The sequence below is a fragment of the Mytilus edulis genome, chromosome 14 (assembly GCF_963676685.1).
Source record: "Mytilus edulis chromosome 14, xbMytEdul2.2, whole genome shotgun sequence".
NCBI lineage: Eukaryota > Metazoa > Mollusca > Bivalvia > Mytilida > Mytilidae > Mytilus > Mytilus edulis.
Genome location: NC_092357.1, coordinates 42228131 through 42246035, shown reverse-complemented (window position 1 = coordinate 42246035; position 17905 = coordinate 42228131). Strand labels below are relative to the sequence as shown.

General features: G+C 30.3%; 2 protein-coding genes across 10 annotated transcripts in view; one reads left to right on the top strand and one right to left on the bottom strand.

The window, feature by feature from the left end:
* Positions 1 to 8040, top strand: part of LOC139502592 (protein Wnt-1-like) — a 56713-nt gene extending 48673 nt beyond the window's left edge. For 2 of the 3 annotated variants that reach the window (XM_071292126.1, XM_071292128.1), the window contains 3 exons: positions 506 to 656; positions 1560 to 1586; positions 3825 to 8040. In XM_071292126.1, the coding sequence (XP_071148227.1) occupies positions 506 to 656; positions 1560 to 1586; positions 3825 to 4186 (540 nt within the window). In that variant the 3' untranslated portion in view covers positions 4187 to 8040. The remainder of the gene's footprint in view (positions 1 to 505; positions 657 to 1559; positions 1587 to 3824) is intronic. The other variant, XM_071292127.1, reaches the window with a different exon arrangement.
* Positions 1 to 17905, bottom strand: part of LOC139502590 (protein Wnt-6-like) — a 466832-nt gene that overhangs the window by 370695 nt on the left and 78232 nt on the right. For 4 of the 7 annotated variants that reach the window (XM_071292118.1, XM_071292121.1, XM_071292119.1 and 1 more), the window contains exon 5: positions 14096 to 17821. In XM_071292118.1, coding sequence (XP_071148219.1) covers positions 17360 to 17821 — 462 coding nt within the window. In that variant the 3' untranslated portion in view covers positions 14096 to 17359. Of the gene's footprint in view, positions 1 to 14095; positions 17822 to 17905 lie in introns of those variants that run through there. The other 3 variants (XM_071292122.1, XM_071292124.1, XM_071292123.1) reach the window with 2 other exon arrangements.

Genomic DNA, 17905 nt, shown 5'->3' with positions numbered 1-17905 from the left:
TACACGTTATCAAATTATTGATATATTCTAAAAATGTATACAATATTTTATGATGAATCTGAATACATCTCAAACAATACTTTCACACATTGTGGCAACTAGGATCCAGAAACTGACAACACGTGGTTTTAATACTTACATGAATGATGACAAAAATAAATTTGCGACAATTTTAAAAGGCAACTGACTTTTTCATTATAATTGCCATTTATGTAAACATTATATATCTGTAGCCTTTCAACGACATACACATCATTAAAAAAAAAGCATTAACCATTTTTTTTTCAAACGTTTGGCCTAAAATAGCTTATAGCATTATGTTGAAACAAAATTAAAGTTGAAAAGTTGCCAAATACGATTATTGGTACTAATCTATAAAAAAACAACAACTTACAATTGTGTTGTTAAATTATGTGAATCACTTTCTACATATTCTTAGATTGGTTCTTACTTATGCACTTATACATTTTGTAATATCCCTCATCAGGCATTCAAATTTTTTCAGCATGTATCAAAAGTTATGAAGAGAGGATGTAAATGTCATGGCATGTCAGGAAGTTGTACAATAAAAACGTGTTGGATGAGGCTACCTACATTTAGAAATGTGGGTGATAAATTAAAAGATAGATTTGATGGTGCTACAAAGGTCGTTTCTGGTAAGTTTTTGAAAATAATTTCCTAAAACCTAACTCGAAATATGGTATGTAAGGTAACTTGTCACAAATGCACATTTTGATGAGCTCCAATATCTACAATAAATGCGTATCATAATGTCGGAAATATTCACACAAGCATGTCGCATGACTGTACATTTTTTTAAAATACATATAAGCAATCAAAAGCATAAGCCATATAAAAAAGACAACACTATGAAAAATATTGAATGATATACTAGTAACTGGTTTAAAATTTTCAAACAATTGATATTCTCTAAGCTTTGGTTGAACATACATAATAATTTTGACATCTATAAAATCTGCAATCAGGGACTACAAAGATTTAGATAAACCAATAAAGTTTTACAAAATCATTAAGGACAATAACATTTTTTTTTGTAATACTTTTCTGACCTTCCTAATGAAGTTTTGTAGTTCGACTACTCATTGTTTCTTTTATACACATGGAAAACTCCTTATGACAACAAAACACCTTATTAATAAAAAAAAAATGCGAAACTAAAGACGAAGGCGTTTTTTGATAGAAATTAGTGTAGGATTTTAAAGATTTAGTTAAACAAGACATCTTTAATAATTATTTAGTATTGATTACAGATTAAATCAACGTAAAGTTCATTTTGTTGCATTTAATGGTTTCTATTCTAGCTGCATTCCTTCTAGCAGCTCTAAGTGTATACGATTTAGATACAAACACTGTTTTATTTTTTAACAAAGTGTTTATTTTTGTACATATCCTTAGATTGTTGTCTCGCCTATTCTTATGCAAATTTATAGGACATGTACGCCTAAGATTTGACTAAATACAAATTATCTAAGAATCATATTTGTTCAGTTTGATTGCTTCATCATGTCATTTTCATATTTTTCACCCATTTTGATCAGGTAATGACGGAAGACGTTTGCCAAAAGGTAAGACCATATATGTTACACTTATGCTTTGTTTGTTGTCTTTTTATAACTAAGAGGGGCTTGAATTAGATTAATTCGTTAATACGAAATAGCCCATTTAAAAAAAAGTGTGCCCAAGAAAGATCTGTTATACATTTATATTTTTTATATTTTTAACAGTTTTTTGGTAGATTGAATCATTTATTCTTCAACGACCGATCGATTAAAAAAAAGATTTGAGAATAGCTACAAGAAAGTCTAGTTGATAAAAGATTCTTCTAAAATCTGGTGGATAGTTGTCTCATTGGCGATCATACGACATATACTTACTTTAATACTATTTATAGTTAAGTGCTCATGTTGGCAAACATATTAAGGTCTAGTGTTTGATGTCAGGGATATTTGGTTAGGTTCTGCAACTTATATACTAGTATACAACATATGCAATGTATAACCATCACGATTGATACAAATTTAACACAAGCAAAGGAAAAGTAACTATCATGATTAAATCACAACCACCTTAGGTGTAGGCCAAAAATGAGAAAAAATCTTTATTATTTGCAATGTAGCTCTGTAAATGTTAAATAGCAAACAATCTTCATAAATTGCACCGCTAGACGTTTTTAATTTCCCTTGTAGATCCTTAAGTTGTTTGTTGCATGTTTTGATCTCCAATTAAACTCATCGGGTACCTGCTCCTTTAGCAAAATAAAGTTCTGCTTCTTGGGTGTGTTTTTTAAAGTTTTCTTTATGATTCGAATACTAAAAAATATTACCGTTTAGAGCACCAGTTCAGAAATATTATTTAACAAAATTTAAGAAACTAAATTTGAACATTTCATAAGCATGTGATAACCTTATTTCTGTTTTCATACCATGCATTTACCAATTTTTCTCCAACAATAGTTTTAAGATTTCTTTGTAGTCCAATATGCATGTAGCACATTCTAACCTTTCTCGATCACCTGAAATCCTATATATGTTTATTTGTGTTGTTATCAGATAATTAGGGTCTTCTTTATGATTGTATCAAACTATCCCCCCTTTTGATTTACCTGGGAGGTCTTTTTTTTGTTGTAAAAACCGCTCTGGTAATCTTTGGCATCTTTTAATGGACTTATCATTTTATAAAGACTAAACGGTTTCAATATATCATACCTTTCGATGTTGAAGTGAAGGATGGGTTGAATCTATACATTGAGATAAAATAATCATTCCATAAGCGGACACTAAAGACTCAAAGGAATTTTATTCTTAATCATTTATGTATCTTTATATATGAATGTATGATGCACTGACGCTTTTGCTTTTATAACAAAATGAGTATTTATGTTGTGCTTCGAACGATTGTGTGCATGTGCTGTAATGCTTTTCATATAACTTTAAATAAATCAAATACCTAGTCCAAATCAAAGCCAAAGAATGCAAACTAGATTTGAAAACTGTTTTAGCGTTCATGGTTGTGGTTTATCTTTTCATAACAGATAATAAAAGACAGGCAATGAAAAAGGATTTAACGAATGTGAATTGTCCGCAAGCAATATTTCTTAACAGTACTCGAGATTTACTGCAATACAATATCTTCAAAATTACTTTAAATCTAATTATGTTTAGTAATTAACGAAAAACCTTATCCTTTAAACCCTTATTAGATTGTGAGCCAATTTTAGAAAAATTCCAACACACGGGTCTGAGGATATTCCACATATTGTTGAAATGTTAAAAGGATACAGTTATGGTCATTTCGAAACCTAAATCTTAATATCGTTATTATTCAAATATTAAATAAAATGATTTTCGCATTATATGTTGTTTGTTAGCATACAGTAACGGTCAAAATTATTTGGTGACGGGCTCTGTCAACACTATTAACTCTAATTGTATACTGAAAAAACAAGTGGTTTAAACAAACCAATCGTTATGAAATTATTGAACTGTTAATGGTGTTTTTCAATTTTGGTAGAAATCGATATCTGTCAATTGGGGTTCATATTTTTATAAAACTTATTAAAAAAGAATATTTATAGGTCAAAATTATTTGTGAAAAAAAGATTAAGGATCATTGTAGTTAGGATTTTGCATGTTTATATGCTGAAATATTTGTTTATCAATGGCAAACATCTTCTGTCATATGACCTGTTATTTTTGCATGATATCATATCAAACTAAAATCTATGTTTTATAAGTATTGAATTTTCTGAAAATAAAAATCTTTTTTTGAGATTTAAAAAAAAGTATTACTTTTATATCTTATAGATAATAATGGAAGTGTACGGCGGAAGAAGAAGAAAGGAAAAGGAAAACTACGAAGAAATAAGTTTCGTTTCGAGCCAGTAAATTTTAATCATAAGCCTCCTGGTCGGAGGGATCTTGTTTATTTTGAAGACTCTCCTACGTTCTGTGATAAAGACACGTCGATAGATTTCGAAGGAACTAAAGGGAGACAATGCAATGCTACATCCATAGGAATTGAGGGTTGTGACCTCATGTGTTGTGGGCGTGGTTATACCTCGAGTGAATATACTGTGAAGGAACGATGTAGTTGTATATTTCATTGGTGTTGTCACGTAAAGTGTGAGATTTGCACAAGAAAGAAAATACGGCATATGTGTAACTGATTTTTGGTTTTTGGATAGAGTAATTTATACGATTTTATTTAATGCATTTACTAAAAGTTTTGGTGCTGTAAATTTTGTAAATAGTTATAATCATATATAAGATTGATTATAAAATGATACTTGATTCGTAAAGTGAAACAATGTGGCCATATATCAATGTATATACATATAAGAAATGGTCATACTATGTATTTTTCATGGCTTATGAAAACAAAGTATTGATACAAAGTTTCCTGCACTTATAAATGTTGTATGATATGACATGTTGGAGACAAACAATTATGTTTATCAAAATGTCTTCTGCATTACTACATGATATGTCATTTCAATTAACCCAATTAGTTTTGTGAAGAATTGCCTTTGGTATTTTGAACTTGAATATTGCTATAAAATTGGATAGAAAGTAAAAAAAATCACCAAAATAAAATGCTGCGAAATTAGAATTAAAAGGGCTTACCGTAAATATGTTTGAGTGAAAATAATATCACTTTATTTGTAGACATTTCAATACAACTATTTTAATTATATTACAGAGTAAAAGATTAAATGGCACAGTTGGACGGATTGCGTTAGAATACATGGTCATGATTTTTCTTAAGATAAAAAGGTCAAAAACTTAAGACAATGTTTCACTTAGAAAGAAATTCATTCATAAGTGTAAGGTGGTACCCAACACCTTCACTAAAATTAATTTGGCTCGTTTATTTTTCTTAAAATTTTGACAGAGTATTTACTTTGACCCTTTGACAAAAATATTAAAATTTTAAAAGATTTGAACCAACCATTTTATCAGAAAATTTACACTGGTTAAATAGCAGTTTGACAAACACTAATTTTGATCATTGAGAAGCTTAATATTTCCTTAACAACACAACGTAATTAAAACTTTTAGCTGATTTTAAAGAGTTATCTCCCTGTAGTGTTAGGTACCACCTTAATGTAAACACAAATCGTATTATCTAGTTTTACTTTCCTTGCCTGTTATTATTGTAGAATTGATAAATGAGAATGACAACTGTTTTGTGATGATATGTTTGTAATTGGAAATTTTCTTAAAATGTAAATCATATAAAAATATCCAAATAAGGTAGAAGGATTAAATTTGCAAAATTGCCTTCTTTTATATTTAAAATGTTTTTGTCTTTTTTTCTTATAAATCCATCCTTTACGTTTATACTTTTTGTCGCTCATATTTTACATATGATTAAATTATTTGTATGTTCATACTTATATGCATTACATTTCTTTCATTATATACATTGTATCTAATACCTTTTTATTTGATAGACGTTTAAAAATCAAATTGCCTAAGGGTTTCATCACAAATAATCTCCTTTTTTAGTATTCATTTGTTTCTGTTATTTTTGTCCTTTTGGGAAAAACTCCTCCATGATTGATAGATTACTTAAGACAGTATCTGTAGGTGCGAGAACTTGAAAAAAAAAATCTGTATAAGTAACTTGGGTACTGGCATGAAAATGCAGATATTGTGCTATTCAAATGAGGTGTTACAAATTTTTGAAATAATTAATTTAAGGAAGATATCTCCCTCATTTAAAGATCCGATTTCTTGTCTGTCTTAGGCTATAGCCTTTGCCTTTTTCTAATTATAAGCTTTCAAATTTCTAATGAATTAAGAATTTTAAAATATTTTGGTCTCGAGCATCACCAAAGAGACATTCATTGTCGAAAGGGGCATATGGTGCAAAAATGGTACAGTTAATGTTATTAGTAAAAAATACCATAATAAACCAAATGACAAGTCAAATCAATCAAACATTAGAAGGAAAAATACAACCAAATCACACTTGTAAGAAATATGCAGTTTATGTAAACGTCAAAAACATAAAAAATCATCCTGTTTAAATATTTCTCCTAGCAATTTGCACATGATCAGTGTTATATACTTATTATTTCAAAGCAAAGAAATTTTGATAGACATTCAAATGATATAAGTTCAAATATCTAATCGCAAAAACCTAGACGTCCTGGTTTTGACAGATTAGCAAAAATATTGAAAATGAAACAAGAGAAGGGGAAGGTTAATATTTTTAATGACAAAAAATTGCATTTGTTAAAATCTAATTAGATAAAACAATTGCAAAATAGAGATTACTTGACAAGGGAATTAACCAGCATACTGAAATTACTACGTATCTGGTCAAAGCAAGACAACTCTATCGTCCTTGATATGTGCATTAAATATATAACAGATAAATTGGACACGGCAAAAGTATATATATAGGGGGAGTTTATAAAAATATCTAATATATTTTTGGAAGGTTTCTATCCAGTTTCGGACCAAGTCCAATAAAGATTAAGTTTTTAGTTGTTTCTCGGTAAACTGTTCTACAAAAAATAAACTTGGTGCATATCAATAATTAAATGTAAAATGGACGACGGAATGAAATCATCAAGCCTGCAAATTTATTCCTGACATCATCGACAGAAATCGTCAGAAGGCCATTATTATCTTATTCATTCACCTCAAATGAAGATAGCTATATGTGTGTGAAGGGCAGTGTTTTATTTTTGTCCTTCACACGATATCAAGAACTTTTGGTAATCTGCAGAGATATGATGTTTAGTAATCTTTATGCGAACGAAGATACCAAGCCATTGCATAACTATGTAATAATATTATACATTTCCATTTTAGTTATCTTTTAAAGTCTAATTTCAAATGTTAATATTTCTATTCTCAATTGTTTTAGGGTACATATGATTTATCTTAGAGTTGAAAACTTTCATCATTAGTTATTTATTTTTTTCCTCAATATTCTGTATAAAATGTGTTATTTGTTCTTCTTATTGTATAGCATAAACCTATTGTAAAGGTATCATATGGTTTTTTTTTACATTTGTAATTACTATATAAGTGTTACAAACGAATATAAAGTACACAGCGGCCAATTGAAAATATCAAGTTTATAAAAACAGACATTGACTCGGACTTCTTTTGAACTGAATTTTGAATGTGCGTATTTTTACGCGTTTACTTTTCTACATTGGCTAGAGGTAAAGGGGGAGGGTTGAGATCTCATAAACATGTTTAACTCTGCCGCATTTTTGCGCCTGTTCTAAGTCAGGAGCCTCTGACCTTTATTATTATTTTAAATTTAGTTTCTTGTGTACAATTTGGAGTTTAGTATGGCGTTCATCATCACTGAACTAGTATATATTTGTTTAGGGGCCAGCTGAAGGACGCCTCCGGGTGCGGGAATTTCTCGCTACATTGAAGACCTGTTAGTGACCTTCTGCTGTTGTTTTTTCTATGGTCGGGTTGTTGTCGCTTTGACACGTTCCTCATTTCCATTCTCAATTTTATTTTATTGTCATAGCCGTAATGAAACGGCCAAGCACTAAATGATAAAACTTAATATGTTGTACCAACTAAAACCCTTGGATATATGTTACAGTTAAAGATTAACAGTTCTTGCATTTTCAACATAGTTGAATTCAATTAAACTTTAACATCAATAAGTATCAAGTCATAAGTTAAAAGTTAGAAATAACAGGGAATAGTCAGAGGTCAACGATATATTGATAATTATTTTGTAAAACAAATCCGTGTCTTCATTTTATTTTCAGTTCTCCGGAATATAGAATCCTTCTCTATTATTCCGCACCCAGTATATGTGTATGATGCTGAAACAAAATAAATAAAAATCCAATCTTTTTTGACAAAATCATCGGCACAAGTTATTAATAGAACAACACATTTAGAGGGGGTGTTTAATATTGCTTGTTCCTTTTTAAGACTATGTAAAAGCGTTCAATTTTTTTCCTGCATTATCTTGCCATCTGTTGTTTTCTATTTTTAGAATAAAAATACATTTCTACATTCATTGAAATTGTTCGTTGTTTGTTTTGACTTGTTATTGTTGCATAAAATATCTTCCAGAATTTCTAAGATACATTGCTATATTATAGTTCGTTTCTGTGTGTGTTACATTTTAACGTTGCGTCGTTTGTTTTCTCTTATTTTCGAATGTATATTCACATTGCGATAAGACGTGTCACAGTACTTGTCTATCCCAAATTCATGTATTTGGTTTTGATGTTATATTTGTTATTCTCGTGGGATTTTGTCTGATGCTTGGTCTTTTCTGTGTGTGTTACATTGTAGTGTTGTGTCGTTGTTCTCCTCTTATGTTTGGTGCGTTTACCTCAGTTTTAGTTTGTTACCCCGATTTAGTTTTTTGTCCATGGATTTATAAGTTTGAACAGCGGTATGCTACTGTTGCCTGTATTCTTCCAGTTTGTTTTTGATATCTGTATCTTTGTTGAACTATGCAGTATTTGTAAAGATGAATACATTTCAAAAGTAAAATAAAGAAATTACGGAACTCGGAGGAAATTTCTAAACGGAAAGTTTTTAATCAAATGGCAAAAAAAAACCAAACTGAACGCATCAAACGAATAAATAATAACTGTTGTGTTCTTGAATTGGTATAGACATTTTCCTATGTAGAAAATGGTGGATTTAACCTGTTTTTTTAGGTAGCTGTAACTGTATTCCTTTGATGTATCAGTACTAACATCTTAGGGTTATGATGCATGTTATTACATCATAAATAACTTCTTTTGAATTTGTAAACAAACTAGTAACCAAATGGCAATCAGTCACCATTTGGTTTAGGACAAACAGTCACAATTTGACAAATGAATACCTCATCGACGGTGGGACAGTCCATAAAAAATACATTAAAACTAAGATTAAGCAAGAGAGTCCATGAAATGATGGGGATACTATGGAAGAGAAAGCAGTCTCTCGCCTCATTTATTATAAACGACACGTAATTCATGGCAAGTAAAATTTCTTTAATATTTTGAATTGGGTGATGTCACAATCGTAGAAAAATATGAGATAGTTGGATTACACCAATTAGAGAGGATCTTAACGTCACATAAATATATCAAAGGTTACCGTATAGTCTATAAGTAAATGGATGTCCAGATTTTCTGGCAATCACTTATTAAAATTCTATAGTCGGAATAAATATGAATCTGAACAAAAAACATTAGCAGAAGATACAAAAGGGTCTGTAGGCTATTTTTGATTCATTTCGGTCAGTTTTCTATGTGGTTTTTGTGTACTATGTTTGGTATGTGTGTCTTTATCTTTTTAGCCACGGCGTTGTAAATTTTTTTTTCGACTTGTGAATGTCCCTCTGGTAACTTGTGCCGCCCTTTTTCACATTCAAAGTTCGTTTATTCCCCACGCCCTGATAGCGGTACTTACCAGACGAAGGCGCGCCTGTATTTCTAAACTATTAAAGTCTAAAGCATTTTCCGGATCATCATTCTGCAGGGTAGTCTAGAAATTATATATGTTCAATATGTACCATAAATGCATAATCTCAATTTCCGTACTACTAAAGGGGGATTGAAAACTCACAAAAAAAAGATTGAAAAATTATGACCAAAACGAAAAACGACAAAAAGACAAATAACAGTTTGTGTTAAGTTTATGTTATGTTTGTGTTATGTTTATGTTATGTTTGTGTTATGTTTGTGTAATGTCGTTTTTCCAATTTGACATATAAAACTAAAGACTGAGCAACGTGATCATGGGCGATATAAGGAACTACGTGTTATTCCGTGATATGAAATACTCAAAATATACACCTGGAAAAAAAGTATTGCAACACTTCTATTGAAAACAATGTAAAATGACATGATTATAGGATGTGTATAATTAAGGTTTTACCAACTACTTTAAATCCGTTAACGGTTTAAAAATTGAATTTGTTTTATTAACTTGCATTTCAGGCAAAAATAAGACTAGAGAGACGCATCATTAGAGCTGTACTGAAAAAGTTATTCAAGCGTTTTGTTGTCTTCTATACTGACATTTTATAAAAGTAATTTTTACAGCAAACTAAACATTGGATACATAACATGTGTGGTAAACTAAGCATTTCAAACAGTTCTGAATGAGTTTAATGCAAAAAAAATATGTATTTATTGCAGAACTAATGTTTTGGAAAAATTGAGTCCTCTAAAATTTGCATTTTTTGTGAAAAGTGCGAAAAATTATTTCGTTGCAGCTCTTACGTCATATCCATGTAGCATTAATATTGGACAAAAAGATAATACCATGATTTTCAATTTTAAAACATAAACGGGTTAACAGTATTTGGTAAAACCCAAATTATACACATTTCAAAATCATGTCATTTAACATTGTTTTCAATGGAAGTGTTACAATACTTTTTTCCAGGTGTATATCTGAAAGTAAAGGTGTCATACCACCAATTACTCCCTCAAATTTAGAACGTATGTGAAAGTAGGCCTACTCGGACAAAAAAAAAGTGCATTTGATGTCATTGTTCACCTAAACTAACCAACAAATTTGCAGAAATGAAAGTTTTGTTGAAAGAGAAATATATTAAGACCATTTTGAGCCAAAATTTACCTGTCTATGAGTTTGCATTAAAAATTGAGGATTAATGCGCTCCATAGTATACTAATTTAAGATTTCCAGAAAACCAGGGGTTATTTTTAGTGGTACCTCCTTTCGGAAGCTCTCTGCTTTCTTATTTGATTTTGAATGTATGTTGAAAATTGGCATACAGAAAGGTGACACCTGTACAATTCAGGATATACCTAGTTTCTATGAAGTTAAACTTAATGTAAAATATTTAGAAAGCTGTGAAAATTGCAAAATTTGGTTGAACAGATAGGGACTTTTAATTGGTGGTATGACACCTTTAAGCAAAATGCGGTGAAACATCAAAATCAGAAAACAATTGTTTTTTTTGTTGTCTTAACTGATCATTTGAGATAATAGTAGCCACATTTCAATCTTTTTGGGGGCAAAATGTCACATATTGCAAATTTAGAGCCTAAAACTTGAGTTTGTCCTATTTTTAGCTTTTCCCATCCTGACAATATGCTTTTATATAAAAAATGTCCTAAATAATGTTATAAATGCACAGAAAGTTATTCTGTGGTGTTAAACATTGAAACATAAGTTGTTTACTACCCCCAAAAAAATTTTGTCATGCAGATTTAATGAAATTATTTGATTTTTACCCCTTATAGCATTGCGTCATACTATGTACTTGGCAGATAGCATAGCCTAATTTAAGCACTGCAGAAACTCACAAAAGCACCATTTATTATTCCAAATGAAATTTTTATATCTGAAATTTTATTAACTGATGTAAATAAACACAGTTAAATGACCATGACTGCACTTTTGATCAATTTGTAGTACTTTACTGACACCAGATGAAAAAAGGGGGGGTCAATATTCCTTGACACTTCAATACCTTGGATTTTTTTACTAAATTCATTGCAAAAATTGTTGGAAGTCTTTAAAGAAGTAGAACAAACAAGAAAAAATCAGCAAACAATGATCTTGATATTGAAAGTTTATGTTCCTGTAGCCCAAAATGAAATTTTCAAGTATTTTCTATCAAAGTCATACATTACAGTCAGTTTAAATTGAGCTGTGAAATTTTTATTATAAGTGGCATAATGCTCAGATAGGCTGTTTTTAACTACAAATTGACTAAGGATTAAGAATTAAGCAAAATAAAAGATTTCTAATCAACTTTTTTGTCTCTTTAAGCAAAATGCGGTGAAACATCAAAATCAGAAAACAATTGTTTTTTTTTTGTCTTAACTGATCATTTGAGATAATAGTAGCCACATTTCAATCTTTTTGGGGGCAAAATGTCACATATTGCAAATTTAGAGCCTAAAACTTGAGTTTGTCCTATTTTTAGCTTTTCCCATCCTGACAATATGCTTTTATATAAAAAATGTCCTAAATAATGTTATAAATGCACAGAAAGTTATTCTGTGGTGTTAAACATTGAAACATAAGTTGTTTACTACCCCCAAAAAAATTTTGTCATGCAGATTTAATAAAATTATTTGTTTTTACCCCTTATAGCATTGGGTCATACTATGTACTTGGCAGATAGCATAGCCTAATGTAAGCACTGCAGAAACTCACAAAAGCACCATTTATTATTCCAAATGAAATGTTTATATCTGAAATTTTATTAACTGATGTAAATAAACACAGTTAAATGACCATGACTGCACTTTTGATCAATTTGTAGTACTTTACTGACACCAGATGAAAAAAAAGGGGGGGGGGTCAATATTCCTTGACACTTCAATACCTTGGATTTTTTACTAAATGCATTGTAAAAAATTGTTGGAAGTCTTAAAAGAAATAGAACAAACAAGAAAAAATCAGCAAACAATGATCTTGATATTGAAAGTTTATGTTCCTGTAGCCCAAAATAAAATTTTCATGTATTTTCTATCAAAGTCATACATTACAGTCAGTTTAAATTGAGCTGTGAAATTTTTATTATAAGTCGCATTATGCTCAGATAGGCTGTTTTTAACTACAAATTGACTAAGGATTAAGAATAAAGCAAAATAAAAGATTTCTAATCAACTTTTTTGTCTCTTTAGGTGTCATACCACCAATTACTCCCTCAAATTTAGAACGTATGTGAAAGTAGGCCTACTCGGACAAAAAAAAGTGCATTTGATGTCATTGTTCATCTAAACTAACCAACAAATTTGCAGAAATGAAAGTTTTGTTGAAAGAGAAATATATTAAGACCATTTTGAGCCAAAATTTACCTGTCTATGAGTTTGCATTAAAAATTGAGTATTAATGCGCTCCATAGTATACTAATTTAAGATTTCCAGAAAACCAGGGGTTATTTTAGTGGTACCTCCTTTCAGAAGCTCTCGGCTTTCTTATATGATTTTGAATGTATGTTGAAAATTGGCATACAGAAAGGTGACACCTGTACAATTCAGGATATACCTAGTTTCTATGAAGTTAAACTTAAGGTAAAATATTTAGAAAGCTGTGAAAATTGCAAAATTTGGTTGAACAGATAGGGACTTTTAATTGGTGGTATGACACCTAAAAGTAAAGAATTCCGCAATTCTGTTTTTTCATTTTGTCTTTTAGAAGGTTCTGAATGAACTTTGCGTCATACGAGTACAAACACAAATTGCCCAGTAGCAATGCACAATTAATACCCATTGGAAAACCGACTATTTATTGAAATATTATTCCACCAAAATCAACAAATATAGTCGATCAAAAAGTATAGCATTTTTATAAAAATCATCTGCAGTGTTTTCCTGATAGAATCAGTGTTGTTCATAAAATAAATATTGTTATAACCCCAAAACAAGAAATGTATATCCACGATTCCCAGTTGTATAAAACAAACTATGTTTAATGAGATTGTCAAGTCGATCTTTCAATTGAGCATAAAGAGTAGTCATATAAAGCGTAGAAAAATCAAACGCCTTTCTGTTGCTGCATAATTGCAGAGATTATGATCTAAGACTCTGCAGTAGATATTTGAGAATTCACATCTGATTGAAAAAATAAAATCACAACAATACTGAACTCCGAGGAAAATTAAAAACGGAAAAGACCCCAATCAAATGGCAAAATCAAACGACAAAACACATCAAACGAATGGACAACAACTGTCTCATTCCTGGCTTGGCACAAGCTTTCCCACATGTATCAAGTAGTGGATTGAACCTGGTTTTATAGCGCTAAACCTCTTACTTGTATGACATTCACATCAAATTTTATTATATTTACAACGATGTGTGAACAAAACAAATGTGTGAAATGACACCACTGGTTGCATATAGTTTACCTCAATATATTTGAAAATCATCCTTTTCTGTAGATAGAATAGTAGTCGGCACATTAGAAATGTTAACATCGGTATGATCCAGATATGTATCGTTCTTTACAATATTGTGTACAAGAAGTTACGTAAAGTTTTGATATCCATAATGATGACAGATTTTCTTCGTTTTCCTTGATGTTAATACCAAAAGAAAGAAAGACAAATTTGTGATTTTGTAATATTTCATCTTTTGTAAATGATGTTAAAAAATATGTAGGAGTTTATTTCAAGCACGTTTGCTGTGACATCCCAGTTAATGTTTGTTTTACAAATGATGACAATATTATTGGATGCTTTATTTGCTGAAACAACGATATATTTGTCATGCAAAGAGGACAAAGCATCTAGAACCACAAAATTCTTGAATGGGTTAGAAACCCGTGTGATCATATTACATTGTAGTTTCTGAATGCATTTTTGAATGCATGGTCGAATAGCTTTGATCCATTCAGCATAATAAATAGAATTATGAAGCACGAAACTGCAAACAACTGAAAACTTATTATAAGATTTAAAAAAAAAGAAGATTTTAATGGACCTAAACAATGCAAATATGAAAATATACAGTTTTGCAGCTTTTAGAAATATCCATTTTTTTTTACAATAATACTGTACAAATCAAACATATAAAACTGACCTAATAATTAAAATACATATACATAATCTGGAAGACTTATCATCACATCATCACAATGTCATAAAACATCTACAGAAAAATGCAGACGAAACATTCCACAATTTTTTTAAAGTTTAGACGAATCAATCGACGAGCGTTTATAGATCATTCATCTAAAGGCAATTACAAATTTTTAACAAACGACGTTATTGTTAGACACCAAATGTTAATTCCTTAATGATATTTTTTTGTCTCATGCAATAATTTGAAAATAACATTGTCACTAAATTTGAAGAAGTATTCACATTAATATTAGAAATAAGGAAATGTAATTCGAAGCAGTGATACGTTTATTCAGCACACACTATAGAGCGTAGATTGAATCCCTATAAGTCATCTTACGCTTTTTAACAATGGACCAAACCCATATAACAAAGTAAACTATAAAAGGCCCATGCACGACATTATGTGAAACAATGATTTTTTTCTATAGGAAACCATTAATAAAAATTGTTGTTACATTTAATCACAATTGTTTACAGTCTTGCCAATTTAGAGATTACATATTGTGTATTGCATATACTATTAAACATTATGTTACACTCTAGAATCTTTGTTGTTGTTGTTTATGTCGTCACATTGACAAACAACCCCTCATCTCCATGTATTTATATCAGTAATAGTTATTCACATACTTGTTATGGTCAATAAATAAACTCATCATAGATACCAGGATTGAAGTTTTATATTTATGTTAGACGCTCGTTTCGTCTACAAAAGACTCATCAGTGACGCTCGAATAAAAAAAATGTTACAAAGGCCAAATAATGTACGAAGTTGAAGAGCATTGAGGACCAAAAATTCCTAAACTTTTTGTCTAATACAGCTAAGGTAATCTATTCCTGAGGTAGAAAAGATTTAGTTTTTCAAAAATTCAAAGCTTTGTTAAGCAATCACTGCTTTTGAGCTAAAATAAGATCAATACGATTAGAATCATAAAAATTATTCCTGCCTTCAATGTTTGAGCGACAAATGGGAAATATTTTAAGAATACAAATACAAGCATTACAGCAATCCAGATCTCGTATCGTCAGTTGATATGTTAAAAATAAAAGCACATTCGCGCGATAGTTTTACAATATAATAATTATAATGAAATGGAGATTAGCTGGGAAGATATTAGCTGACACATTTAAACCTGTATAAAGTATGCATTTAAATAAAAATTCATAAAAAAAGACGGTCAGTTTATGGAAAGTTGCATCTGCATTGACCTGTAGTTAAGACAATTACAACTAAAGAAATGGATGTTAAACATTTTAGATATTTTAAACACGACTACATGTTTAATATAGGCATGTTTCGAAGAACACGTATTATATTTACTACAAAATAAGTGTTCCGAACTGCTTACAAAAATCTATAGCTAACAGAACTGGTCAATGGTACAACCATTGAATAGGGAAAACGCCTATAACACAAGTCTACACTTTGGCCTCGACTGATCTGCACGTTTTCATGTTTTGAAGACAAATACACTGGCCATTCATTGTGTCTGCCAGTTTTTATTGTTTAATATTTTCATCATTCAGTTTTTGGAAATTTTTGTTGTATTTTGGATTATTTTTGTCAACATAACTTTAAAAAATAACGCAATTGCCAATTATTTTATTTAAATTTAAACAACAAGATCATTCTGTTTTCGATTGCATATAACATTTTATTCATTGAAAAGACATGCAACCTTTTAAGCTCATGTCTGATAAAGAAAAATGGGGTTTGGTTGGATAGTTCTTCTTATGGTGTTTTAAAGGTTATGCATTTTAGTGATGTATTCTGATATGTATTTTTTTTTATTAGTAAATTTTTTTCCCTCTGTAATTTTTCATTAACATTATATAAAAGATCTCTTCGCCCATTTGCAGATACAAAGGGTGAACTGAAATTGCACCCTGTTAAATGATTACAATATAATCAAGCAAAATAGTTTACTGTTCGATTATTGAGAAAAGCAAGACATCAGTTTTTAGTTTTTTGAAATCTTTGTTATATGCAATTTTTCAATACCTAGATATGTTACAAGGAAAAATCTTCAAAGAAAATGCATTTTGTTAATATAAATATACACATAACAATAATTACAGCAATTTGTATAAATTGTCAGTGTTGTCGTGCTTGACAACAATGTTTTCTCACAATTGATTGGCTATTCATGCTTTAAACTTTGTGTTACCATTTTATCCTTTCTACGATTGGTTGAAACTTAACTTTTACATCACGGACGGTTTTACGTGATTGGTCTAGTACTTCTTTAACATATATCACAGTGGTATTGTTTTCTTACATGATTTCAACTGTGGCTAAATAAACAACTGCTACTTGTTAAAATGGTACACTTATAGTCATATAAAGTTTCTATAAGATGCTTTAAGGTGGTATCTAACACTACAGGGAGATAACTCTGTGAAATCAGCTAGACGTTTTGATTACGTTGTGTTGTTAAGGGAATATTAAGCTTCTCAATGATCAAAATAAGTGTTTGTCAAACTGCTATATAACCAGTGTAATTTTTCTGACAAAACCGTTGGTTCAAAATTTTTGAAATTTTTACATTTTTGTTAAAGGATCAAAGTAAATACTTTGTTAAAATTTTAAGAAAATTAAACGAGCCAAATTAATTTTAGTGAAAGTGTTGGGTACCACCTTAAGAGATTAAAAGTGTTTCAAGATAATGGAATACATTAAATGCATCCCTATTTGATGAAAATCCAATCAGCAGTCTACAAACAATAACATCAACATGTTAGGTACCACCTTAAGCTATAGCCTATCGTCTTTTGAAATAATTTACTATAAACAACGGTATATTGTTTTCTCTCGCATACAAGTCTCACAACGCACATCACAACACCAAATAAATCGACATTTACAGTTATCCCGTATTGTCATTTTATGCGTAGAGTAACCTCTTTGACAGCATAATAAATCACAACCACCTACTCCCATTGAGTCCGGAATACACTCCCGACCTTTAGTCCCTAAGGAGCCAATTTTTCTATTCCTTTTACAAAATAAAGGTGATTTTTCTGAATAAACAATATCTGATTTGGCCGGCGGTTTTAATGTATCTAATACGGTCTCTAAACGTTTTCCGTCATTTGAACTTTGAACTTGTATAGCTCCGTCGAATTTTTGCTTCAATATGATACCCACGTGACGGAAAATTGGCATTTTTCGCCAGCAAGTCTTTAACGTACACGATCCGGAGAGTCCATGACACTTGCATTCCGTTCGCATATGGTTTTTAACAGTCTGTAATATAAAAAAATATACAATGAAAGCAAAAACATAGTTTGTATATTACAATATTCTCGTAATTGTTAGAAAATATATTAA